The sequence below is a fragment of the Neomonachus schauinslandi genome, chromosome 9 (assembly GCF_002201575.2).
Source record: "Neomonachus schauinslandi chromosome 9, ASM220157v2, whole genome shotgun sequence".
Classification (NCBI taxonomy): domain Eukaryota; kingdom Metazoa; phylum Chordata; class Mammalia; order Carnivora; family Phocidae; genus Neomonachus; species Neomonachus schauinslandi.
In genome coordinates, this window is record NC_058411.1 from 132,849,925 (window position 1) to 132,877,673 (window position 27,749).

The 27,749-nt window shown below is 50.3% G+C and overlaps 2 protein-coding genes across 3 annotated transcripts in view; both read right to left on the reverse strand.

The window, feature by feature from the left end:
• Positions 1-27,749, reverse strand: part of SLCO3A1 (solute carrier organic anion transporter family member 3A1) — a 301,899-nt gene that overhangs the window by 47,348 nt on the left and 226,802 nt on the right. For both annotated transcript variants that reach the window (XM_021680661.1, XM_021680660.2), the window contains exons 4-5: positions 18,365-18,628; positions 1,745-1,909 (exon numbers count right to left, since the gene is read on the reverse strand). In XM_021680661.1, the coding sequence (XP_021536336.1) occupies positions 1,745-1,909; positions 18,365-18,628 (429 nt within the window). The remainder of the gene's footprint in view (positions 1-1,744; positions 1,910-18,364; positions 18,629-27,749) is intronic.
• On the reverse strand, positions 3,425-7,290 carry LOC110572167 (RNA-binding protein EWS-like). Its single transcript, XM_044918023.1, is given in 3 exon segments — positions 3,425-4,612; positions 4,614-4,750; positions 7,206-7,290. Coding segments are annotated over 3 exon segments (1,410 nt in total).

A 27,749-nucleotide genomic window follows, 5' to 3' on the forward strand; every position in this document is an offset into this window, starting at 1 on the left:
ACTGGGCACTCCCAACAGCTGCTCATGAGAGTTCCAGGTGCTCCACATCCTCACCAACACTTGGTACTATCAGTCCAGTGGATGCGCAGTGGTATCTCAGTGTGGTTTTAATGTGTGTTTTCCTGATGACTCATGATGGGTTAGCACCTTTGCATTTGCTAATTGGCCGTTAGGTGAAGAAACAGGCAGTGTTGAAGGAGACCTTTCCTCTCAGCAGACGATCTGACACCCTACTTACCAGAGAAGGTAATTCATGGGGCTGGAGCTCTCTCTCAAATGCAGGGCCATACTAGCCGTAGTCTCAGTGGCCAGACTCATGCCTCTCTCCTTCTCTGCACTGGCAGGACCTATGAGCTCTTCTTCTGTCGAGGGCTGTCCATCCACATCCCTCTCTTTCCTGCAAATCCCCTTCTGCTGGCTCTTTTCCTCTACTTAGCAAACTGCTCATGTTTCCTAGCAATGCCCCATCTCCCCCGCTCCCCCTCCATGGACACACGGCCACCTGCTGGAGCCCCTCTCCTCTGTGCCACGACTGAGCTTCGGGAAAGTGTCCTGCAGCCACAGACTACTCCTTCCCTCTTGTAGGCAGCTCTCCACACGGAGCACGGGCTCCCCATGGCCACGTCTGGGACACAGCTCTGACACAGGACGTCCCAGTGCTTGCAGCTAATGGAGACACCCAGCTCTCATTGTGTGTGCACTCACACAGCTGCCTGCTTCCTCCTTGGAATCATCTCTTCCTTGACTCCCATGACCTGTGGATTTCTTTCCGGACTTCCCCTCAGACTCCTGTGTTTCCTCATGGTTGGGACTCTTCTCTTCCAATTCACTTTCTTGCTACGTAATTTCCACTCCCGTGTCCTCCACTTCCACCTGGACATACACCAATGCAACAGAACCTCTATTCCCCAGTGGGGTCTCCTTGCTGAGCCCCCACCGAGTACTGGATGCTGCAGAGACACACCATGGGTGTCTCACACTCAGCAACTTCAAATGTGATCTCATAATCTCCCCCATGGATCTGATTGTTCTCTGCTGTTTCCAGGTTTCAAAAATGGTGCCATCAGCTGTCTGAGCCAGAAACATGGGCGATCTTCTTGACTCTTCCATCTCCCTTATCAGTCATGAGGCCACATTCCTAACTCCACGTAAGTAATGCTGCTTCCCTTGAGGTCAAATTGGTTTTCCTTACCATGCCAACTCCAAACAGTGGAAGCAGATGCCCGTAGTCTCCTACTGAGAAGGATGGTAAAGCCATGCTTGAGCTTGGGGAGGAGTGCCGTGATCCATTAATTATGTCTGCTGTGGGCAGGGGTCAGGAGGGGAGTGTATGGCTTCCAAGTTCTATATTTGCTGACTGTGTGTTTCATGCTGCCAAGGATATTCTTATTTTTTTATGTGCCTGACCAAAGCCTGCTAACCTTTCTGGGTATGTCTCGATTTCCCTCTTCCTTCATCCTATCTTCCCCCAAATTCTGCAGTTCACACCAATCTATTGATCTCCTGGCCTGTCACAATGCTTCTTATGTACATTTTATATTTTAGCTCTTTCTTATCACATCCCTTTGGCAAATTTTGCTGCAAGAATAGACTCTGAAATTCCTTCTGCACACAGACCCCAAGAATATTGCTGCTGTAGGAGCAGCAGAGTCTGGGCTCTTTCTCCGGTGGGCCTCAGTCTTAGAGGGTTACCCACATGAGAGCAGCCCTCTGTCCTCCCGGGGGGACGGAGGAGCAGACTCACCGAGCAGCTGGTTGGCAGAAGAGGTGGTAAGGTTAAACTGCTGCTCCAGGTACTTTCCCAAGAAGGCAGCGAAGCCAGCCACCACTGCAATCTCCATGCAGGCGGCCAGGATGATGCAGGTGAACACAGGGTTCGAGAGCAGGTGCTTGGTGACCTTCGGGATCACTGCAGGGAGACAGAAGCAGAGGGTTACACGCTGCACTTCCAGGGCTCCTGCCCCCAGAGTCCCTTCTCGACACACTTTTGCCCATCACAGCAACCAGCGTCGGGAGTCACCCAGTTGCTCAGGCTGAAACCTTGAACCTGTAAGTCACCCACAAAGTGTGGAAACTCTGGCTTCAAAATATATGCTCATATTCTGCCAATTAAACAGAGAACTACTGTAACAGGAAAGCCTATATTGTGCCTTTTCATAGTTTACTGGAAATACCAAACAATTTTATAAGCAATGACAAATTATTTCCACCCTCCCCCAAAAAAGTTTGGGGTTTGTTTCTCAAAGGAAAAAAATATAATTATATATTATAAATTGCATTATAATAATGTTATATCAGTATATCTAAGCATATAAATCCATAAGTCTGAGATAAATATTTATAACTCTATATGTGTGTTAAGAAAATATACTTAACAGGTTTTAAGAAAAAAACTGGAATTCTACTGCTTATATATATATATATATATATATATATATATATATATATATACATACACACATACATTGTGCTGAATCAAACCCCACCTCTTCTTACCAAGTCTATGGCCACCTCCCAGGCAAAAGCTTCCATGAGTTCTCACATGGGGGACTCCCAGAGAGACCCACCTGAGGTCTTGGTTTTCACTCTTCATCTGACATAATCATTCCCTACATGGTAGCCAGTGGGATCGACTCAAATCACTTTCCTGTTCAGAACTCCTCGATAGCCTGATAGCCCGGGTCTGCCCCTTAGCAATCTGATGACACTTCCTGCCACGCCCCTTTTCCTCTAGTCCAGTCATGTTCATTCTTGCCTCACGCAGGTCCTCCCCACCTAAGGCTTTGCGCTGGGGGCTCCTCCTTCCTCTCCTGGGATGCTCTGCCCCCAGACCTTTCCTGCATCTCTTCTCTCGTCCTCAGATGGGGTCTTTTCTCATCACCCAGTCCCACCCTGAAGAAGCTGCCCAACCAGGCTGGTGCCGCGGGCTCGGGCGAGAACTGAGGGTGGGCAGAAGCACTTCGTGGCTTGTGGACCATATTAAGTACCACCAGAGCTGGAAAACAGCTCTTGTTGAGGTCATACATTTTGATCATATTTTTTTATACTCTATTTTTCTTGAAGTACGTGGTTTCATAAACCACTTAAGGTTCCCCGCTTACATTGGTGCTTTAAAAAATGTGAGTTTTTTTTTTTTTTAAATCCTTTGAACACAATCAACGACACATCTTGGCAGTAGGCAAAGGGGTTCTGCAGGTACAGGAACCAGGACAAGCCTATCACTTCAATATTTACACTATTATTATTTTTTACCATTTAACTTATTTTAATGTTTCTTCACAAATGGTGAAAAATACTAAAGTACAGACAAGGAATAATCATGATGTTGTAGCCAACATTATAAATACAGAATTATAAATTTAAAACATTTTCTGGTTTAAAAAATAAATCTGGTAGTCAGTGCAGCTCTGTGGGGTCTCTGCGTCTAGTAGGGCTGGTCTCTGCGTTCCTGACAGTGCTTGTCTTTATCCGTTCTTCCAGGTCCTCTGCACCTGCCTCTTCTTCCTCCCATCTGTTCCATCAAAGGTCCAGGGGGCCCATCAGGGCCACCCCATCTTCCTCCACCAGAGCCACCTTGGTCCACGCCCCAGCCACCACGGAAGCCCTCTCTGTCTCCACCATGGCCACCTCTGAACATCCCACCAGGAACACCGCAGTCCATGAGGCCGCCTCTGCCATGGTCACCGCCCGGGGGTGGAAAGGGTGGTGGAAGGAAGCCTTCAGGCTTTGGGGCCTTACACTGGTTGCATTCTGTTCTCTAGGCGAAGTTCTGGTTTCCACACCTCGGACTGGGGCACTGCCAGTCTCCAGCTCGGTGCTGGATGTTTCCTCCTCCGGGGCTCTCTTGGGGGAAGCCACCTCTGTCTCCTCTATGGCCTCTCATGCGACCCATGGGGTCCCCAGGACCTCCTGGGCCCCCGGGACCTCCACAAAGTGGTGGCGGCATCCCTCTGCCCTCACGGGGAGGCATACCACCCCGCATGCTGTTCATCGGAGGCTTCTTCCGAGCAAGAGAAACCTTAAGTTTGCTCCCTTGAAAATCTTTCCCATCAAACCACTCCATGGCAGCCTTGGCAGTTGGTGGGTCTTCATAGGACACTGTAGCATCACCTTTGGGCTTTCCTGTTTCCTTGTCCAAGTAGATATGGATCATGGGTTGTCCGGTTCTCTTGTTCATCTTAACAACTCCACACTGCTTAAAGAAGTCTGCCAGGTCATCTAGAGTCACATTGTCATTTAAGCCTTGCACATAAATTGCACTGTTGTCAGGGTCTTCATCTGGATCTACAGGTGGGCGTAGATCAAGATCCGGTCCTTCGTCCATGGGTCCACCAGGCTTACTGAAGGCACCCCGCTCTCCAGCGCTGCCCGTTCCACCGCGTCCTCCTCCCTGCCCACCTCCGCTCATGCCTCCACGATCAAATCCCCCTCTTCCCCTGCCCCGGTTATCAGGGCCACTCATGCTCCCGTTCTCTCCTGGTCTGGAAAATCCTCCAAACTCCAGCCCATAGACACCCATGCTGCTAGGGTGGTCCTGTCGGAATGAACTCTGCTGCCCATAGCTGCTGCTCTGTTGGCTATACTGACTTGGAGCCTGGCTGTAGGATCCAGTTTTGCGGGGGATAACTAGTGGGCGGCTGCTGCCCATAGCTGCTTTGTTGACCATAGCTACTCTGCTGTCCATAGCTGCTGGGCTGTCCATAGGTGCCATAACTTTGCTGCCCATATGCCTGGGTGGTCTGTGCGTATCCTTGAGTGGGTGGGGCAGGGTATGCACTGTAGCCCTGCTGGGCTGCCACTTAGCTGTAGGTACTGTAATCCGTGGTTGCCATTTTCTCTCCTTCTCATTCCTTACACCGTCGTTTTAATGTGTACTTACAATAAGTCAACTGCAATGTAACTGATACAACAAACGTGTGGTTTTATGGCTCTCACAGTTTAAAATGATGCCAGGTTAAAACAAGTAGATTAAAGTAATTTAAAGAGAAGTCTTAAGGCAAAAAGTGATGTGCCAGGGACTACAGTCAGGGGAAGTCTGTTCCGCTGTAATCATGATGATATGGAATATTTGGCATGGGGTCTACTTTCCACCTGTGTAAACACAAAAGATAAAACTGAGTCCCAGATGGAGCAATATTATTCTAAGTCTAGGAAAAACCAGTAGGTACTCATGGTCATACAAAATAAACAGGTGAGCAGGGAGTCTAATGCTGCATTCCAAGGTGATGAATTAGCCAGCTGTCTGAAAGAAGAGAGCTAATTATACAGGCTCAATCTCATCTCCTAGGAGAGGAAACCTCTAAATGGCCCAGCTAATTAGAATAAAATAATAATAGGGGGTACGTAAGTTTTTAATAATGGTAACAGACAAGCTCAATAAATCAAAATGGCAGAACAATGGGTCAGCAAATGGCAGATACACACAGCTTAAAATTTATCATTTCTGTGAAAGATACCAAGTTTCAAAAATGAAAACCTAAAGAGAGGGACTTAGAGATCCTCTGACATAATAAAAGGAACTCAGTTATGGGAATGAACTGAGTCAGAGGACAAGAAGCTCAGAATCACTGTGGGCTGATCAACCTAATCCTGCATCCCAACTAAGAAACAACCAGAGGTGGTGGCCTCTGCTTTTCTGTCATAGTTTCTCACAAAATTTACTAAAACCTTAGGAAGGCAACTCTTGGATGATATAACCATGTGTAAGCAACACACACACAAGTCACACAAAAACCCAGAAACCTTAAATCCATGGTATTCACTCATTTATACCTTTTTTTTTTTTTTTTGCAAACACACTGGCCTTTACATGTGTTTTGTTTATTAATTAATTTATTTTTGCAGGGTTTTAAGCATTTAAGATCTGACTTTTTTAGAAATCAGTTCAAATAAATGGCTAAAAGTGGTTACGTTTAAAAATCTCTGTTTAAATGTTGAGAAACTTTCCTTCGTTAAATACACATTATTTTTTAAGAATCGTACAAATATTTAGAGGCCTGCTGAATGTGTAATGTTTAAAAACGTGGACTGCTAAAGAAATACGGAAGATGAATACATTGGCTGTAAACAGAGGGTAATGCGGTTTCTGTCTTTAAACACAAAAGCCTGTTGGATGTTAAGACTCCATCATCCTAAATCGCTGCTAATGAGTGAAGGCTGATTTGCTATGGTGTGTGGCACATTGTGACGGTGTAATGTTCCTGTGGTAAGGGACTGGCTGATTGTCTCACTCCACACTGTAGAGAGACAGGTATGGGTCACATCAGGTGACCACAATGCCTCCTGGTAACAAGTGAATGTCAAACCCCCAGCTGTTTATGTTTTGGCAGATAAAAACACTGTGGCTCGCTCATTGTGCTCTTTTGGAATTAAGATATCTGAACTCTGGAAACACTGCCAACAATCAATAGGCAGGTTGGGGGCATTCCAGGAAAACGATCGTCTGCCATACTTTCATTGTAGGCTTCATTTCCTTTGTTAGGGTGCAGACCATTCAGACGGGGGCCTTAGAAAGAAGCAGGACAGCCACACTTGCTCACAAATAAAACTGCATCCTCCAAATAGGAACTTTGTTCTCTGGCTCAGAAATGGCGCCAAAGAGGATTTAAGTTTGATCACATTACTTGGGTCCTGGTATCTCCTTGTCCTTGATCATGGCCATCTCGATTTACTGGGGAGGAAGGGAGGGCACGTCTCAACAAAGGCAACTCCAGTTAATGGAATGTTTTCATACTTCAGCAACCATTTTAATTATTCCAGAGATAATGCCACTTCAGTGGGGAAGATGCTTTGTTGAGATAGGAGAGCCTGCCTGCTTTTGTCTTAATATCTAATGACTAATTTCGTGTTGAATTAGATGTGGAAATCATTAGGTTTGAGGATCATCTGACCGAAGGCCCAGAGAAGCCTCAGTGGACCTTATTTGCATGAAGAACATTCTTTTCTTTCCTCTATCAGGCCGATTCGCTGCCAGAAATGACAGATTCCTCTTGCGTTCGGCTCTATTTTGCTCCCAGGTTCTTCCCTTCCATCCTAGGCTTTATTTGCAATGACTTGCAGCACTCTCAAAAGATTCCTTTTCAAAGGTTCAGCCTACCCACCAAAGCCCCATTTGAAAAGGGGTATTAATTAGCTTGAACCTCGGGCTATCCCAGTATTTCAAGCTTTTTCATTCGAATGGGTTCTTAAACCCATAAAATTCTAACCTTCCACGGAGGCAGCAGCTAATGAGGTGGTCCAGACAAACAGAAACGGATGAACCAAGGCCACACCAGGCCACTGAACACCCATGGTCCCCTTTAGCCAATGACTTCCCACCCACTGATTTAGCCTCCGAAGCTGGGAGCTGGGGAAGGAGGTGGGCTGGCCTGCACCATGCGGCCTCACCAGCTGGGGAAGACTTCACCGCTCATCGGGAGCCCGACAAAGTGCCAAACAGCAGCGGGGGAGAGTTTTTCAGGGAAAACAGGTTTTCCACTCCTGTCTTTGGAAGACCTTCCTTGTAGGTTTGAGATTTCTTGAAAATGTGTAGGTCCTCCAGGAGGGAGAAAGGCAGGTTTGGAGAAGGGGTGAGGACTGATGGGGACAGAGCATTACCTGGGTGGGTGCCTAGTACCGTTCCGACCGCTAACACATCAAATCACATAATCCTCACAACAAACCCGTGATCTTGGGGCTATGTACAGCCTCCGTTTACAGGTAAGGAAACCGAGGCAGAGAGTGGTCCAACGGTTAGGGAAGCGTGGCACCAACTCAAACCGCGGCACCTGCTGCCTCAGGGCATGCTCGGAGCCAGGGTGTTATTCTGGTTCAGGTTTTCAGAAGCTCTGCTCTTGGTCAGAGGATGGAGCATGCAGAGACCACCCCTGGTAATTGAAGGAGTAGCTTAATGCTTAGAAAGAATACAAAAATTCCCACTGGGGCTGGGAAAATGACTCACGGGTTTAGTACTTGTTTTTTTGGAGGAGAAGAGGTAGGACAGGAAGGGAGGGAAATGAGAGAAAGAAAGGCTTGCAGAGCCCAAAAGGGAGGAGTCCTGTGCTGCAGAAAAGTGTGACTGAGCAAGGCTGTATAAAATAAGGACCTGGTTCAAGGAGCCAGGTCACTGGGACCTGAATTCTACCTTCAAGACTGAGTAGGTCTGTGCCTGGAACATACCACTCCGTCCCATGGATTGTTGCAAAGATTAAATGAGACCCATGCCTGCAGAGCAGGTGATCCAGTGATTCTGACAGACAGGTAAGATGAGCACGATGATAATTAATATAATAGAAGCACTTGTTGGCTACGTTAGGGAGCGAGCCCTCGAGCTAGGAGGACGTCAGACCTGCCGTAAGAATGCCTGTGTGCAAGCAGATATGGTGAGTAAGCAGAGCTGGGAGACTGGGTAGGTGAGTGGAGCTCCTGGGAGCTGCTGCTGGAGTCACTGGCTTCCCAAGGTCAGAGATGACCCCCTGCAGAGGGCTGGACAGGTCAGGGGGTTGGGGGCACACGTCCTTGTTGCTCCCCCCCTTCCCGGGAACTGGAGGTGCCCTGGGAAGTGCTCACTGTGGGGCTCGATGGTATTGCACTTGACTCTGAGATATTTCAGCCCTCAGGCTCTCTACTGAAATTGGCCTTGACCTTCTTTTTCTTTAATAACATTGCTTTCAATACACCACGGTTAATGCTCCCAAGACGGGGAGATGCAGCCAGTGTGTGCAACCACTTGGTAATTACGACAGCGACAGCTGATGTTTGCTGGGTAACCGTCGGCTTAGTGGATGGGCCCCGCGCTAAGGGTCCTGCATGTCACTCCCGCAGCTGTTACAACAGGGACAGTCTTACTGTCTCATTTCAAACCAAAGCTTCCTTGAACGGCTGCAAAAACCACGCTCCCAGAATGCAAAACCCAGGTCTGCCTGCACCTTGGAGCCCACTTCTAAATCTTCAGGTTTCTGGATGGGGACTTGAATCAATGGAGAAATGTCTTCCTGAATGATAAGTCGTCATGAAGCAATTCCCAGTGCACAGGACCCAAGAGCAGAAGAAAGCAGAGAGGCACAGGGAGCGGGACGGCGGGGAGATACACAACAGCCTTCGGGTCACGACCGAAACCAGATGAAAGAGGAAGGAAGCAGTAACAAAGACGTGGAAAAACATCACCACAGAGGCATGAGATGAGAGCCAAGGCAGGGTGAATCCTAGGAAACATGATGTCTCCTGGTGCGGCACGAATGTCTGGCAGCCACCAGACTGGTCCCCCCCGTACGGGGTGCAGCCTGTCATCACCGCACCTATGTGTCCCCGGACACCCTCGCCTGGGTCTTCCTGTGTCTCCCATTCGAGGAGCCACCTGCATGCAGAGATGTGGGCACGGTGCCCGGTGCAAGCAGATGCTTCATCAATGCAAGAGGGATTAAAGAATTCAATAAACAAACAAATTGCAGTCCCTAAAGGTAACTGTCACAATCTCTTAAGAAACCTTAACTGTGGAGACAGGGACCAGCTCGTGATCACACATGGGCCACGTTCCACAGGCTCGTGGGCCACGATGGAAGTGGGAATAATTAGCAAATATGGTCATTTCCATCACTGATTCTGGAGGTATCTACATCGTTCCCTTGGATAGCGGTGGGGAAAAGCCTGGGCGGGAGGGGAGGCCTGTGGTGCCGGAAGCTTCCAGAAGGGAGTGCCTACCGTGCACCGGCCCCAGCCTGGCCGCCTCGAGCTCCCTGCGACCTTGTTGCTGCAGGTATGACTGTCCCCCAACCTCTGTTCTGGGCTGTCGAGGGGCCCAGGGGAGCTTCCTGGCACCCTCTCGTTGCCAGCTGTGAGACAAGTCTTTGGGAACAGGCTGAAGGTGACATGTCTCTCGTATGGCGAAGGTCATGGTTTGAGTGAACAAACCAGAAGCCATCAGCACAGGAAATGAGCATTTACACTGAAAGCCAAGTGTCAGATGGGTGTGGATCAGCCAGGGAAACCCCGAGCCAGCCAGATCTATTGATTCTTTTTTAAAATCCCCAGCTCCTTACAACACCGCCAAGAAGGCCCGAGAGAAAAAGAGTAGTGTGGGGTCCCATTAGCTGCTTTGAGCCCAAACACCCCCAGAAGCACAGCTAGCTCTTGCAGTTGGCCAAGACAGAGAAAGGAGCCTGGGAAGCAGCAAGCTCTCTTTCAGATCCAACTGTTGTGTCTTTCCATGCCAGAGGTAGCAGGCAGAAAAGGACTAAAGAAAGACAGCTCCTCATAAGCAGAATGCCACTTTTGTAACCTCATGCCAGCCCCTAGGAACCTTGTCTGGGAGCATGACGCACCACCTCAGTGGTGGCAGGGCTGACTGCATTTAGCATTCACGAAAACTCTACCCATAGGAGAATGCACTGCTGGAAAGACAAAAAGCAATGCTTAGAAAAGAAATGGTGAATTTCAGCACCCAAGCTGACACAAATGCCCTTCTCGAAGCCTAGACTCCCTAGTGCTGTCTCCTGGAGGGCTGGGTTTACAGACGTTCTCAGAGCCTTTAAGGTGCTAACATCACTTACGGCCCTCCAAATGGGCCACATCACAGACTGTCCTAAGCTTATTTCGTGAGTGGGTCTCCTCTCCATATTTCATCTTATGGGCAACTGTTGCAGAAACAGCTTTGATGGAAACCCCCCGAAGGACTCCCAGCCCCTCTCATATTTTCAACTAGGGGTTCACTTAGAATCGCCTCGGAACTTTAAAGACATCCAGGTGCCTGGACCACCTCCCTCTTCCCCACTAGACTCATGGAATCAGCATTTTCAGGGGTGTGACCCAAGTGTGGGTGTGTTTCAAGAAACCTCCTGGGTGATGCTGACTCAAAACCCTAGTTGGAAAACAATGACTCATAAAGTCCACATACTTTAGAAGAGCAATGCGAAAGCCCTCCGTAATTCATTCATAATTTTACCAAAGTCTTACCGGGTGGCCTCAAGTGCCAGGAACTCTGTTGGGTGCAGGCACGACACCAGCCAGCCTTCTGCCACAAAATTTTCTAAATCCTGTTCCCCCAAACCAGACGTCTCTCTCCCACCCACACCGTGGGCATTTCTGTCCCCTGCCTCTGGTCGCACCTGCCCCCCAGCCCGGAAGCCCTTCTCCTCCCTCCATCCATGGGGATCCTGCTCATCCTTCCAGATGGGGCTGAAATGCTACATGCTTCAAGAACCTGTCTTCAAGGCCTCCGTGTGGACTCAGTACATCCCTCTGAACGTCCTGTGATCCTCACCACCTTCTATCCTGCATTCTAGCAACAATTCCTAAATGCCCGAAGAGTTCACATGGACAAGAAAGTTCTGGGATCCCATGGAGTAAAACAATGCCAGCCAACTTTCCATAGAGCTGGCCTTCCAAGGGCTTTTTTTTTTTTTTAAAGATTTTATTTATTTATTTGAGAGAGAGAATGAGACAGAGAGAGAGAGCATGAGATGGGGGAGGATGAGGGAGAAGCAGACTCCCTGCTGAGCAGGGAGCCCGATGCGGGACTCGATCCCGGGACTCCAGGATCATGACCTGAGCCGAAGGCAGTCGCTTAACCGACTGAGCCACCCAGACGCCCCTCCAAGGGCTTTTAATACTCGAATATACCATACGGGTCTCCAAGAGGGTCACACAGTATAGAGACATTTCCTCAAGCTTATTTGGCTATGTGACCCTTCCTCCCTCCCCCCACTGATTTGTTTTTCCCTGAGCATCTCCAAGGACTCCTGTTCCAAGGAACCCCCACAGGGAAACGCTGTCCTCTAGTTGTTTCCTTCCTTTGTTCATCCAAACAACACTCCTGGGGTATCCATGATGTGCCAGGCATTGGGCGAGGGGCCCTCCCCTGCGTCCCCAGGTGCTTTGCTGAAATCACTTGTGGTCTGGTCACAGACATAACAGCCCAGCACATCGTCCTCCAACGCTGGTAAGAACATGCCAGTGGCCAGACTGGTCCTGGGGACTAACACACATGAATCCCGCGAAATGGCAGCATATGAACCCCACAGCCTGGCACGGGGTTCCAAGCATTTGGGAGGGCGGATGGTTTTAACGGGGAAAGAAGATTTTAACGGGGAATCCACACGTGGGGAGAGCGCAGTTCTGAAGACAAATGGCATGATAAAAAACACTCAGCCATCGAGCCTGCAGAATGAGGGCTCTCAGATCGCCAGGCTCCTCACGATAACCTGATGCTGAAAGGCACAGGCCCATCATTAAGGAAAATGTGGCAGAAATGGGCTGCTAGCTGGCAGAGGATGGAGGAGGTCTGGCAGAGCTGTAGAAGCTAGAGGCACGAGCCAGGTTCCGAGAGGAACAACGGTGGGGATGAGTGTGCACCCTGGCCCAGACCCAAACACCTGCCAGGGGACTCACAGACCCGAGTCACCAGTGCAAGTCAGCCTGAGCAACTGGGCCAGCAGCCCCTCCCCCACACAGGCAGGTCACCTGGGGGCTAGCGGTGGCACTCAGCGTATCTGGAGCTCCTGCTGACCCCGTGTCCACGGACCGGTCAGACCCAGGCCAAAACTCCGGGAGGGGGTTGGGGGTGAGGACAGCTTGAAGGAAAGCAGCAAACTGTGCTTGGCAGTGCACGTCCAATGCTCCATGCATTCCTCCACCTATCACACACGTCCCGAGCACCTATGGACAAGAGCAGAAGTGCAAGCAGAGGCAGTCCCTGCCCGAGTGGAGTGCACAGAGGGAGTCAGTGAATCATCACTCACATGATGGTAACATCATGACCGTGATACGGAGAGCAACACCTTGCGGGGGCGGGGGCAGAGAAATGTCCCTAGGGACATGATTGCGAGCTGATGCCTGCTGATGGGATCAGAATTCCAGCTGAGGGAACAGTAAGTGCAAAGTCCTGGGAGCGAGGGAGCCTGGGGAACCCAGGGGCTAGAAGGAAGCCGGGGAGGTGAGGCTGACGTGGAGGGCCAGGGTGGCAAGGTGTGAGAAGAGGCTGGAGGGGCAGAGTAGCACCACTGGGAGGCCCCGTGAAGGCTCCACCTCTGTCCCTTTAAGCAGGAGGTGGCCCCAGGATCAGATACGCTCTAACGCCATCATCATGTGCAAACAGACCGGCGGGGTGAGGGCAGACTGGAGTGCAGGAGATACCAGAGTGGGCTGGAGAGAGATTCAGGTGGTAAAATCCACATAACCCAGGGATGGATGGCATGAAGAGGGCAGGAGGGGAGGAGGGTGGACAGGGTAACCACCTGGGCAGATTTCACCTCCCCTGCAAGTGAAGGTCCTCTGAAACTGGGCACTGCGTTTCCTCCCATGGAAAGGGAGCAAGAGAAACAGAGAGGGGTTGTTTCTCCAACACAGGAAGGGTTTTGGTTCAGTCGGCCCCAGGCTGATTCCCCTTTTCCTCCTCAGTCAGTTCATTACCAGTCCAGTGAATCCCTGAGGGACACACGGTAGAGAGAGGACGGGATCCGGAGTCCAGAGAGCGGTGCCCCATCCCAGCTGCATCCTTCACGGCGGTGACAACCCAGAAATGCAGCTTAACCCCGAGCTCTGTGTTGGGTGGTTGGCATGGAGATGAGTACCACTCGCTCATCAGCTGGACTGTGGGGGCTCAGTGGGAGGTCCCCGCAAGGGCTTGGGAACTCGTCAACCATCCTCCACATGTTGCGGGTGGTTTTTAAGTCTGAGCCTGAAGCCCCAACCAAGCCCCACCGGCTTGGCTCTGCCCTGCTATCACTCGATGCAGCTTTTTCTGGGACATGAAGAGGCCACTTGGCAGTCAGCGTGAAGTGCACAGAGACAAGAGTGCTCAGCTTTGACTGCTCTTCTCTTTTCGGTGATCAAAGGCAGGGCCCTCCCTGCAGATTTTAAACCTCTGGAACAGTTCCACTCATCCCAGCTAGAGAGCCCGTCAGAGGGCCAGGACGTGCCAACGCTTGCCGGGAGTGGGTTCCTCCCTCCCGTTTAGCCTGTAGCCTCGTCCAGAAGACCCACTGTTTTAGGGTACACTGGTGCTGTTGCAAGCAGCAGCTGGAATTTAAGTACACTCTGCTGAAGTCAGCGAGCACCGGCTGATCCCACTTTTCCTTTAAGAAAGTTCGTTTACGGCCCCAAGATGTAGCATAATGCTGTGGTGAAGAAAACAGGCTCTGGGGCCCTTGCCAGGGTCCAAACACCTTTCCTTTCAATCTCTAAGCCCCAGTTTACTGATCTGTAAAACAGTATCAATGCCTCATAGGGTTGGGGGGGGGGTAGATTAAATACAACAGTGTGTGGAAAACTGACGTTCGCTGCTAGTGTGTGTATGTGTACGCACGTGTGCACGCCGGCAAGAAAATATTCATTTGTTCGCTCGTTTGTTCATTCAACCACCACCACCTACGTGCTGGCACCGTGCTGTGCAGCGGAAACAAAAAGATGCATGAAGGCTTTGTCCTCGGAGAACCCACAAGGTCTGGGCCGAGGCAGACAAGCTGAGAAGCCACCAGGTGGCGGGGTAACAGGTGCTTTGCAGGGGCTGTGTAGATGACAGGGGAAAGCAGCTAATCCAACATTGGGCACAGGGGGGCTGCAGGGAGGGACGCCTTGGAAGGGGGGACCGAGTCTAACCCAGAAGTGAACCCAGAGAGGAAGGGTGTCCCAGGCCGACAACGGAACAAAAAGGAGAGTGCCTGATGGGTTGAAGGAACCAAACAGAGCATGATGAGGAGGGTGCACAGAGTATGGCTACTGGAGCACCCTGGGCCCCAACCATCAAAGCCCGTCTAGGGCAGGTGACAGCAGAGACAATCTCCAAATAAAGCACAAACTACGGACGTGAGATTTAACATACTAGCTGGTGATAATACTGTACATTTGTCTATAACAGTCCCCCGAATTCCCTCCTTCCTCTGGGCCTAGACTTTTACAAACTGTTCTGCAAACTCTGAGCGTCTAGGTTCCGGAGGCCACATGGGTGCTGTCCTCCCCCGCACAGCGACGGCACGGAGAGGAGGAGAAGACACAGTGCTAGACACAGAGGAGAGATGAGAGGGGGCGGGGTGTGTCCTGAGAGATGAATCAGCAAAATGCTTTGAAGAATAAGGTTGGCAAAGAGGGGCTTTAGAGCCAGGGCGTAAAGAAAAAGCTATCTGGTGGCACAGCTAAGATGCACAAATGTGTCTTGGGTTTGCAGACTCCCACCCGGGAAGACAGTGGAGTTTAACAAACCCAAGCATTTGTTTGCCGGCTGCCTGCTTTGTTAATCAGTTATGTGTCAGTCCCTACAAGATGGGGACTTCTGGGCCGTACAGGAAGTAAGCTTCTCTACACTTATAGAACACCACTCTGGGCTTTCTGTCTCTCTTCTTCTTCTAAGAGTTGCAAACCCAGTGATGGCCAACTTTGTTGGAAGGAGACCTTCAAACCCAGTGGCCCAGTGGGAGGGTGCTTGGGAAGTGCTTGGGAACTCGCTTTTGGGGACAGTGCCCTGAAAAGTAAGCCTGAAGTCCTAGATCACCAGAGCTTGGTTTCCTCATCTATAAACAGGAATAAGTAATAATGTTAACCAGACAGCATATGTGAAAGCCAAGGGGAACTAAGCAACACGGCCAAGGCTGCAAGATTAGGAAGTGGCTGAGCGGGGTCGGAACCGCCCCACTGCTCTCCCAGGAGTGGGGCAGACTGTCTCGGTGCCGGGAGGTGCAGGGAGGAGGATGGAACAGCTGCTCGGCACACGACACCAGCTCTTCTCAGGGCCCTCCCCCATCTGTGGAGCATGGCAGGGGACACGGACTGATGGCCAAAGAAGAAACCCATTTGCAAACTCAAATGAAACAGATGAGAAATTGCAACATATATATTTTTAGAGCAATGTTAATTCCTCCACACACAACACTGCTCAGCTTATCTGTACCCATAAATGTACAGCGCTCTGCCTCGAACCCAGAGGGGCCTTCAAGGCTGCAAACCGGAGAAAGAGTTTGGGAGCACCGGGTGACACTGCATGGTGCTTTTGGTGGAAATGTCCATGTGGCAAAAACATGGTCTCATGTGGAAAAATGAAGGATGTAAACCACCATGCCCCGCCCCCCAATCCATGCGCTGGGGCATGTAAAATGTGTTTATTAGCATAATAGCTCACGTCACTGGATTCCGGCTCCTGGGGATTCTTCTAGACACATTGCCTTCCTTTCCTGCTGGGACATTCTTTAGGTCCATTAATAGACTTACTGCCTCTGGGAATTGTTAATTCTAATTAAAAATCATTAATTATTAGAAGTGGAGCCCATGTATGTACACAGGCCAAAACTTACGGTCGTTACGGCCTATAGCGAGTCTCAGACCAGTCTACCCAAATGTGCACCAGGTCAGCCACGGTACATCCAACACTCACTCTGCCATTGCTCCAGTTCTGCCTGTTGGAGGCCCCCCGCCCCCCACGGCTACAGCACTAGCTCCAGATACAAGCTGCCTGGGTTACCACTGAGTCCCTAGAGCCTAGCAGGATCTCAGTACATGCTGAACAAAGGAGTTAACAAGCAACTGAATCCTCACCCAAGAATTCTGAAGATGTGACATCCCTCAGCCTCTGACCCAAGACGTGGGCTTCCCCCCGCCGCCGCCTGCCTCCAATACGTCCATAACCTCCCTTCCACGTTGGGCTGCCTTTGCCGGCTTGCTGGTCTGTCCCTACACTGGATGGTGAGTACTTTGATGGCACGATTACATCTTTTCATCTTCGCATCCTCAGAGATGAAAGATAAGAGATTACTGGTGCAGCTCTTGCAATCACCCTGGGACAAAGAAAGACCCAGAAAGGCTGCCGCTGCTCTGGTCCAGGGCGTCCCCCGCAAGGCCCACTTGGGCCAGCCCCATTTACTCCTGCAGATCTGGTTATGGGGATCCCCTGTGCGGCTGCCTATGCTTTAGGACAGCAGTAAGCATGGCCCTCTGCCTGGCTGTTTGGATGTGTGGGGGGCGGGAGGGGGCTCTTCTATTAAGCACAGACTCCTGGGGGTCCAAGCCAAGGCAACCCCCACGGACACAGCGTGGGTGGCCGCCTTCTACCCGTGCATTCTGGAACTTAGACGATTCTGAAGACCTTCCACGGACAGTTCCAGATTTCTACCTTGGTAGAAACGATCACGGAACATGGGTTCAGACATAACCTTAGATTATTAATTAGTCTCTTCTGGGAATTCACACAAGTTCTTCCGATCCCTCCCCGACGAACAGGCACTATCAGCAGAGAGTCTTCTGCGGGCCGTGCTTTAATTCTCACGGCCCCACTGTGACTTCGGAACGCTACCACAACTGCACACTTGTGGAAATGAAGCGTGCAGAAGGTAATGATCCCAGTTCTAGTGAAGAGCGGAGTGGGGACCGCAGCACAGAGGCTGTGCTGAGCTCCTCTGGAGGAAGTGTTCCTCGTCATACAAAAGCTCGGTGAAGAGACCTTCACCCAGTTTCTCAGCTGGCCCGTGGCAGCCTGGCACCGCTCACAGGTGCACCCGGATCCTGCCAACAGGTGACCATCCACCTTCCTCTCGCCCCAGCCTCACCGAGGAGGAGGGCCCCAGCCTTGCCACTGCCCACTTCAAAAACCCAGCAGGTTCTTTGGGGGACCCACGGGAGGGGTCCTGGGACTTCAGGAGCGTGGCACAGACCTTGCGGTGGGGAGGGGGCTGGGACAGACACCCAGTGGCCCGAGGCTGCACTAGCACTGTTTGCCTTGAAGACGCTTTGCCAAATGTGGAAACAACCCCGGGGGCCGGGCTGGGGGGCATGCTTCTCATTCTCATTCCGGATCGCTCCATTTTGTCAGAAAAGATGCGTTCGGTTTCTTTTAAAAACGACTGGGAGAGCTTGGCCACCTTCTCAAGGGTGACTTTGTTATTAAGACAGAGTTCACACTTCCTTCCAGAGAAACACGTCTCACATGGAGGGGATGGAAGGACAGAGCGATTCAAAGGAAATGCGCTTTTGGATGTGGCTTTTGAAGAACGCCCAAATCAGGCAAAGGGAGCCCTGCTTCTCAAGTCCTTTCCTGCTACAACGCACTTGTACGTGGTGGTCAGAAAGAGTCCAAGGGCTCCACGAGATGTCTAGAACCTTCCTCCTACAGACATGTCTACTTATTATGCATCAGGAGCTTTGGTAAGCACCGGGGTCTCTGCTGGGGAGATTGGTCTGCTGCCCCTTCGCTGAGTGGTAGCTACTCTGCTTTTATTTTGAGCATCAGGTCATTTCCTTCTCAGGGCTAACGTTAAGCATCGGGCCAGAGAAGGCAAACCATGCAAAACAAGTGTGGTTGTACCTCAAGCCCCCAGCACCCAGTGCTGAGTGTCCTCCATTCCCCCACCGGCCTAGACGAGCCCTCCTCCTCCATTGCTCTGGCCACCCACATTCGAGGCGCCTTTACCTTTCAACTGCTGGAAGCAGGAGGCGCTGCTGTCCGGCTCCAGGGGGTGCCTCAGGACCCCGTTGCTGGGCTTGGGTCTCTCATATTCTCTTTCGGGGAGCATGGCCTGCTCGCTCTCCATGGCAGGGTCTGAGTGTGGGGGCAGAGACTGTGGAAACCCGAACATCAAGAGGGAAGAGAAGAAGAGTAAGGCACCGCAGAGCAGAAAGCCGCCCCACCAGGCTCCGATCCAGCGGGGGTCGTCCGGAGTGATGTCCAGGTTACCTGCAATGGGAAAGAGCACAGTCAGGAGGAGAGGACACAGCCGGGCCGGGATATGGCTGAGGGTCTGAGTCAGGTGCACAGACAGGAGAGGGCTCTGGACACAGCCTCGGGGTGGGAGAGAGGCAGGGGAGGGAGCAGGGGGGCTGGACGCTTCAAAAGGCAGGCTTTTGTTCACATCAGTGCTCCTGTTTCTCCCGAAGCCAAAGGCTGATTGCTTTCCCTCCTTAATTTTCTTGTCTACCCTGTGTTTGTATCAGTCTAAACAAAAACAGCGAGAAGCCAGACACCCTTGGAATTAAGGCTGGAACTGATGGGCTCGGTAGAGCTGCCTGGGTGCGCTGATGACGCACAAGGTCTATTTTTACTGTGGGGTACTCACTCGCACCCCTCAAAAAGCAGCTACTCGGAGATCCCATTCAACACCCCACTCCCGGTCTCAAATCAGGTTCACAGATTGTAAGGGACGGCATAGAATGAAGTCAAGAGCTGAGATACCTGGAGTGAAATCCTGCCACTTCTCACTGCGGGACCCCAGCCTAGTGATCTGAACTCTCCGTGCCTCGCTGACTAACCTGTAGGACCATGAGGACGGTGACAGCACCTTCTGGAGTTTGGAGGGAGGATCCAATGAGCCACACCAGATATGACGTGCTCAGAATAGTCCCTGGCATATGCTTGAGCATTTAAACACTGTTAGCTTCATACTTACGGCTAGGATCCTGTTTCCAAACTGCTAGTGGGTAGGTTAATTCAAATCTTGGTGGTGGCCTGTGGTTTGGGGCAGTCCTTTATTAGAAAGCTTTGCAGCCAACTTAATGCTTAAAGGCAGTGTGCATGTGGTTTGGCTGTCTTGTGCTATTATTTCTTTGATTTACCAGCTGAAGTCATGAAGACATAAACTACAGCCTACCGCCTGGTAGATTTTTTTTTTTTTTTTGTCTTTCTCTACAACTACCCTTCATAGAGCACTCTCAGATAAGCTGCTTAGAAATGTCTCCTTGACTCTGAAAAACAAACTGAGGGTTCTAGAGGGGAGGGGGGTGGGAGGCTGGGTATTAAGGAGGGCACATTCTGCATGGAGCACTGGGTGTTATGCACAAACAATGAATCATGGAACACTTCATCTAAAACTAATGATGTAATGTATGGGGATTAACATAACAATAAAAAATAAAAAAAAAAAAGAAATGTCTCCTTGATGATAGTCCCATACCTCTGGACCACAGAAGGACATTCTTGGACATGGGGGCAGGGCATATGAGCTAAGAACTAACAGGACTACAGCCCTGGACCAGATGGATGGACAGGCTTGGGAAGAGAAATGACCACAGACACCAGACCAGCACTTCACCATTTGTAAAATGTTCTCCCTGAAGACTCTTCAGCTACCACTAATAAAGAGCCCAGCCATTATTCACTGAGTGCTTACTCTGCACTGGGCATTATGCAGAGTATATTCTTTTTTTTTTTATTTTTTATTGTTACGTTAATCACCATACATTACATCATTAGTTTTTGATGTTGTGTTCCATGATTCATTGTTTGTATGCAGAGTATATTCTTAACTGTTCTGGTCAACCCTCCCCACAACCCTACAAGGTAGAGTCTTTTATTATCCCAATCTTATATAGATAGAAAAATCGAGGCTTAGGAAATATAGGTACTGGGGCGCCTGGGTGGCTCAGTCGGTTGAGCATCTGCCTTCGGCTCAGGTCATGATCCCAGGGTCCTGGGATCGAGTCCCGTGTTGGGCTCCTTGCTCAGCAGGGAGCCTGCTTCTCCCTCTGCCTTGGCCATTCCCCCTGCTCATGCTCTCTCTCTCCCTCAAATAAATAAATACAATCTTAAAAAAAAAAAAAAAGAAAGAAAGAAAGTGTAGATACCTTGCCCAAGTTCACAGAGTTGAAGACTGGAAGACGGGCATTCAGATGCCAAGGGCCAGGCTCCTTATCACTTTGCTACACTGCCCTTCTGGACCGTCTAGGCTTTGTTCTGGGCTCCCTGAGTGGATGATTAACTCCTGTGCTTTGTGCAATGGGCCTAAGATCACCAACTTTGCCGTTGGTCTTTGGAACATTGGTGGTCTCTCTCCTGGAGGTATTGATATCCACCCAACAGCAGTATCTAGGGCACTAACATGAACCAGATGCTTCTGCACAGCTGCACGTCAGAGAAGAAAGAGTATAAGCTTTGGCAGGCAGAGGGTTGAATCCCGGCTCTGCTGCTTAGTAGCATGTGGTGCTGGGCAAACTACTTACCCTCTCTGAGCCTTACTTTGATCACTTGCAAAATAAAGGCGACATCCACCAAGACTGCGTGCAAGGATAAGAGGTAACGAGCAAGGATCACTTGACACATAGGCTCTTTGTACATGGTAGCTCTTCTATCTACTTGTAGGTATATATTTACATGAATGCAGATTTCAAGATATAGGGGTTTTTGAGTATGGGAAAGCTTGAAAAAAGCATGAGAAAACCCAAGGTGATCTTGAAAGCATCTTTATGCAAACATGAGAAGAGAAAAGGAAGTCAGATGGCCTCGGGTAGCTGAGCAGGAATGTTTTCTCCACTTACTGACTGTTTCTTCACCTGCTGCCAAGCAATGAATGAAAACAAAAGACATAAACGGGAGCTGTGGTATCTCCCTCCATTGTCGATGGGCTCCATAAAGGGGGAATTGAAAGCTGGCAGATGTGAGCCAGTAGAAGAGAGAGAGAAATCCTGGCAGTTGTTTGGGGAAACAAAATTAGTAGCACGTAGAGAGTCATAATTTAGTTAGGAAGTTAGTGACTCTCTTCTACATGTGAGGAAACATCTCAGGGAGAGGGGTTGCAGTGGGGAGGCGGATGTTTATGTGAACGTGTCAACTCGCTCCCCGTAGGTATGTGCCTGCGTGTGGAAAGCCAACGTTGGCTCATAATTTGTAAGACAGGGAAGAGCACGTGACCTGTGTCAGACCAAAGCCTGCCTGTGGTGCAGGCAAGGAGAGGGAGAGGGATCTGCAGCAAGGTGTGGTGGGGGCAGGGAGGGGGGGCCAGGATTTTATAGGAAAATCACAGTTGACCATTTTGGAAGTATTGATTTTTTTTTCCCCCCTCTCCATTGCAACCATCCAGAGCACCATGGCAGGGAGAGAAATAATGTTCTGAGGAGAAACCACTCAGCTTTGGAGCATGCCACCCTCAGGTCAGGGTTGGCTTGGGGGTGGAGTTTTAGTCCTGATTTTGGCACTTCTCAGGAAGATGGCTAATTCTTGAACCCAGGCTGAGAAGTTTTCTTTTCTAAGGCACCTCCGCAGAAGTGATGGTGAAAATCCCTTCCCACCTGCCTGGCAATCGTCACTGTCAGCAGGTATGTTCTAGTTCTACTGATGTTGAGGGAAAGTTCTCTATGTCGGCCAGCAAAGAACAGTGCGGTCGAGGTTACTGATGTCTTCATTTGGATCTCCTCTTTGGAGAACAAGGATTACCCCTCCCTCACCGTGAACTTAGGTATAGCCACACGCCACAGAACTTTGCCACTGAAGTGTGAGTGGTCGGATATGTGTCACGCTCTTTTGCCCCGGCTGATCATGGAAGCATGTGAAATCCTCCTAAGATGGTCCCTGAGAGACTACGATGAACAAAATGTCACTGCTGACCTGTGCTGTGTGTATAAGCAAGGAACAAATCTTTAGTTGTTATTCTCAGCGACTGAGATTTTGGAGGTGTTTGTTACTGCAGCAGAACTGAGCCTACCCTGACTACTACCAAAGGCTTAGGAAATAAAAAGTCATGCTCTTCAAGAACAGTGATCCTGGGCAGGCTTGGAATCATGAAAGTGTTGTTTCAGGTACAGGTGGGAAACGGGGTGAAAACCTCGTTACTTTTCTTTCGACGTGGCTCTAGGTAGTATCTTGATCTTAAAAAATTACTGCAGTTTCGGGCGCCTGGGTGGCTCCCGAAACTGGCTTAACCAGTTGGTTAAGCGACTGCCTTCGGCTTAGGTCATGATCCTGGAGTCCCGGGATCGAGTCCCGCATCGGGCTCCCTGCTCGGCAGGGAGTCTACTTCTCCCTCACCCTCCTCCCTCTCATGCTCTCTCTCATTCTCTCTCTCGCAAATAAATAAAATCTTAAAAAAAAAAAAATTACTGCAGTTTCAGCTTTTTCGTGAAGACTGTGGTCAGTAAGATGCCCAGAACAAAACTGAGAAGTACCCGCGTGTCTCATTTACTTAGATGTACCTAACTGTCAATCAAACTGCAACCACGAAGGACAAAAACACATTGAAAAGAACAGGGTAGGGACAGGATCCCAGGCTGAGGGAGCAACGCTCACAAAGGCATGGCACCCCTCAGTTAGGGGACTCCGATGGGCTGGCTAACACCAACCAGGCACTCATCGGCCCCGTCATTCCAGGTGTGGAGGAAGTAGACCAAAGCATCACCATGATGGAGATATCTGGACACCATAAGACAGGCACAGTCCGGCCTGCCTTTGCAGAACTGTCTGTATAGGCTTGAAGGATTTCTGCTTTACAAGATCCATTTTTCTAACCCTGCCATGTCTCAGAATCCAACATTCGGAGTGTTTTTGTGGTTTTATTGGGTAAGCCGAGCAAGCTTTTGGCAGTGTTTGCTTCTTCTGTTTAAGGTCACGTAAACACAGGGGGTTGAGATTTTTCTCCCATTTCTGAGGGCTGCCACCATCGTAGGTAAGAAAGAAAAAAATCATTGGGAACAGTCAAACCGGTTTAAAACTAACCGAACAACCAACCCACCCATGAGGATATCCAGGACTGTGAGAAGGGGCCAATCAAAGCAAATTGGGGATATTTACTTGTGACTCCCAGGCCACACTAATGTGTAAGTGGTACCGTGGGCTCTCTGTTTTTTGTTTTTTTGTTTTTTTTTTTTCAGTCCGTTTACCTATTTGTCTAACCTATTTTGTGAAACTTTTGCTATGGGACTCAAGCATTCCAAGAGTATCATTAAGTTACAGACCAAATTAGAAACTGGAGACAGGGAGGGGCTAAGGGTAGACGGCAGCATGGAATGTTCAGGATCCTGGCCGTGGAGCTAATTTAGTCTAACATGAAGGACTCTGACGAAGCCCGCAGCTAGCCCCAGAGCAGGAAGCTCTTGGCTGGCTGACCTTTTTCAGGAAGCAAACATATGGACCCATCTTATTCCAGGGGCAAACACCACGCAGCCCTCGTGGGGTCAGCTGGTGCATGCCTGAGGATGAGTCTGTACGGCTGGGCTGACGAGGTTAGGTCATCTCAGCAAGGCCTTTGTCCACGGAAGGGGGCAGCCTTCTGGCAAAAGTCCTGGAGAAATTCCAGGGACACAAGCTGCCCGGTTTGGAGTCAGACGGAGGCTTGGGCTTTGAATTCTACTCGCTGTGGAAAGGAGTGAACCTGTCGCTGACCATGTGCTTACTACACACCAGGCGCCATGCTACGCTCTTGGCATGATTAACTCATGTCATCCATGCACAGACCCTTGTGGAGAAAGGCCCCCAGGATCACAAAGCTTGGAAGGGGTACTGATTCCAGCACCGGAACTCTGAACTCGTAATCACTGCATGAGAAGAGCTCAGCTAGTAAGTGGGAGAACAGAAGGACCCAACCTCCAAGGGGAATGTCCTGAAGTTCAGATGAGACCATCTACATACAGCTTTAATGAGCAATCAGTTATCAATCTTCTTCTGATAAACCCACTGTTAAGGTCGGTCGATTCAGTGCTTTGGGGCACACTCCTGCTACCAAGTCCTCCTTTCTTCTAGGTTCTGTTCTCAACTGGTTTCAGTCTTACAAAGATATTCTCCGAATGCTCTTCTGGCTGCACCATCACTCCTTCCCCAGGCTGTTACAAGAGGCATCTCCCCTTAAGAAGAGGGGCCACGGGAGCCCCACAGGGATCAAACACAGATGGAGAGTAGCCGCGGCAGAATCCCAGTGTCTAAACAAGGCCAGCAGAGTCCTTCTGGGGAGCTGCCCGCGGGGTCTGCCCACCCACAGCTGGCCTGTTCCTACAACCGACTGCCTTCCCCCCCCCACACACAGACTGCAACCAGCCTTCCTCATTGGTCTCCCCCCTTCAATCCTGTGTCCTCATCTGTGGCCAGGCTGCACAGTGCAGGGCACATTCCCTCTTCCATCTGCCCCAAGACAAGGGCTCTGCCTTGCCCGCCTCACCTCAGGTTCCAGATCACGGCTCTCCCCAGTCCCCTACCCAGCTCTCCGCTGTGTGCCCGGCCCTTTCCATTCAGGCTTCAGGACATGCTTTCCTAGGTCGGACAGCCCTAAGGAGGACCTCCATCTTCACCGGTGAAGAAAAAATACAGGAGGGTCACCCCTAAAGAATTGAGAACCCCCTTCTCAAAATACAGCCTGAATCCATTCCAGACAGAACAACAAGTTTTAGGCACAAGATGAGAAATCATTAAAATTGCTGGCAACTATTGAATTCTCTGTCTTGCTCTCCGATAGAATAAATTACATTCTTCTGCCCTCTACTGGTAAAGAACAGCACCAGCCCTCCCTGGGCCTTCAGCAAGGAAGCAAACAAAAGATGGTGACTCACAGGGCATCCTTCCCTTTCTTAGAGACACACTGGATGGGGCTTCTGCTATTTGCTTGTGTGCATGTGTGTGTGTGGTGGGGGGGGATGCCATAAGCAAGATGCCCAGCTGGACCAGGAACGCGCCCATCTGCCTTCTGCTTCGAAACTGCCAGTGAGCCTAGAACCATGGGTGATGTTGCTTCACACGGCGCCCCAACGGGTGAAGAAAGATGCAGACCAGACAGGACCACAGGCAGGACTCCAGGCTGAGGGAACAGCCCGATGCAAAGGAAGAGCACACCAGTGGGGACCACAAATGAACTGGCTAAGCCCCTCGAGCTCCTTGTCCACCAGGCACAGAGAAAAGATGCTATTTAATTCCCAGGAGGTTGCATGGTGGAAGGGACTGTGAAGTGGAAATGCCCACATGCTTGCTCAGGAGACCTGGGTTTTATACAGATACGCCCCTTGGACTGGGTACATCCCTGTCCCTCTCTAGGCCCCGTTTCCTCGTCTGTACAATGGAAGGGTTGGAAGAGAATGAGCTGAGGTTCTTGGCTCAGAGATTCTGGTAACCCACAGGCCTTGATCCAAGAGGGCCACTGCTGATGACGCTGAAGGGCAGGATAAACTGCCTGGCCACCTGGCCTCTCCTTCCAGGAAGCCTTCCCCATTGCATGGGGGGTGCATCCCCTTCCCTCACCCGCTTTTACAATTCCTGTCTTGTGCTGCCTTTGGTACAGTGGTGGAAGCTGGCTTGTTTTTGTCCATATGAGCAAGATGGCAGCCGACTCCCACCACGTGATGTTTCTCTGACCAGGCCACCCCTCGTCCCGCTCATTAGGAGCAGGGTACAAAGGGTCACCAACTGCCACAAGACAGCAGCATCCAATCACCTCCTGAACAGAGCCAGCACTTTAAAAGAATAAGTAAACAAAGCTTCATTTGATTTTCTCCCCCCCCACCCCCGCCACTTGCAAATTTGTAACATCATTAGCTACAAGTAAATATATCAGTGGGATTAATGGAGTGAATCAGAGTGGCTTGACTGGATTTAAAACCACATTATTTCTTTGGGGTGAATTAGTAAATTTAAGCACTGTCAAGTGATGATGGATTGAGAAGCCAGGGACTGAGCTCTTATTGATCCTGAGAAAAGATTGGTATGAGGAGGAGAAGCTGGGATGGCTTCCCGCACTCCGTTCTCAGCGAGGAAGGAAACACGGCTTCTATGCTCACTGAACTGCACACAGAAACGGAGTGTTCTGTTCGGGGCTCACGGCTGACTTGTGACCACATATGGGGGGCAGAGTCTCAGATGGTCTCCAGGGATCCCATGCCCTGGTATTCACGCCCTGAGTGCAGACCGGAACAGGTGGCTTGCTTTCGACCCCCAGGATGCAGCAGAAGAGGAACGACATGTCACTTCCGAGCCAAGGTTATCAACAGACCACGGCTCTTGTCTCGGGCTCTCTCTCTCACCCTCTCTTGGGTGGTTTGCTACGGGGAAGCCCTGGAGAGGGAGCCCGGTCGAGAGGCCCAGGGATATGAGACTGAAAGCGGATCCTCCAAGGCCTGCTGACAGCCTTGGCAGTGAACTCAGAAGTCGAATCTCCTGCGGTTGAGCATTGAGATGAGTGGACACCATGTCAACACCCTGACCACAACCTCATGAGGGACCCTGAATTGGAACCACCCAGCCAAGCTGCTCCTGGACTCCAGACCCACAGAAATAACCTGTGATATAATAAACAACACCCCAGTGTTGTTTTCAGTCACTAAGCATGGGGTAATTTGTTGCACAGCAAGAGAAGACTGAGAGACCACATGACTTTTGCTTTGGCCACAGAAACGTGACGAGAAGCTTCGAGAGCCGGAGTGCAACTTGCCACAGCCTGGTCTCCTGCCTTGGCACTGCGCAAGCCGGGGTCAGATGAAGCTTCTGTGACCTGCGTCCTGGAGTGACCGTGAGGAGCCAAGCCTCACCCTCCCTAACACTGCCATCCTGCACTAGATACGTAGCACGCCCAAGAAGGAAACTTTGGTTGGATAAAATCACTTAAGATTTGGGAACAGCGTGTGACCACGGTACAACCTAGCCTATGTTAACCAGCCCACTGGTGGATCAAAGTGTGCCTAGGGTCTGGGGGGCCCAGAGCCGTTGGAGAAATACACTCGCTCTTCCTCCTAGGAACCAAGAAGTGTTGCTTGAAGTGGTTCTGAGCTATGGTACGTTTCTTCATAGAGGCCTCTACAACACTGCCTTATAGAAGGGGGTTTCAAATACTCTGTCTCATCGACCCCGTTTGTACATCTGCATTTCCAGAACACACTTAGAAAGTGGGGTTCTCATATAGGTTAATGGACTAACATTCAATGAGAAAATGCCAGGCACTCTACATCTATCCTCTCATTTAATTCTTATAGTAGCCCCACGAAGCAGATAGAATTGTTACCCTTAATTTACAGATGAGGAAGATCCAGATTTGAGGAGTAAAATCAACCACAGGGATTATTCAGCCTCCGGGTGAACAATGGTGGAACACCACTGGATCCCAGGCCATCTGAGCCAAACT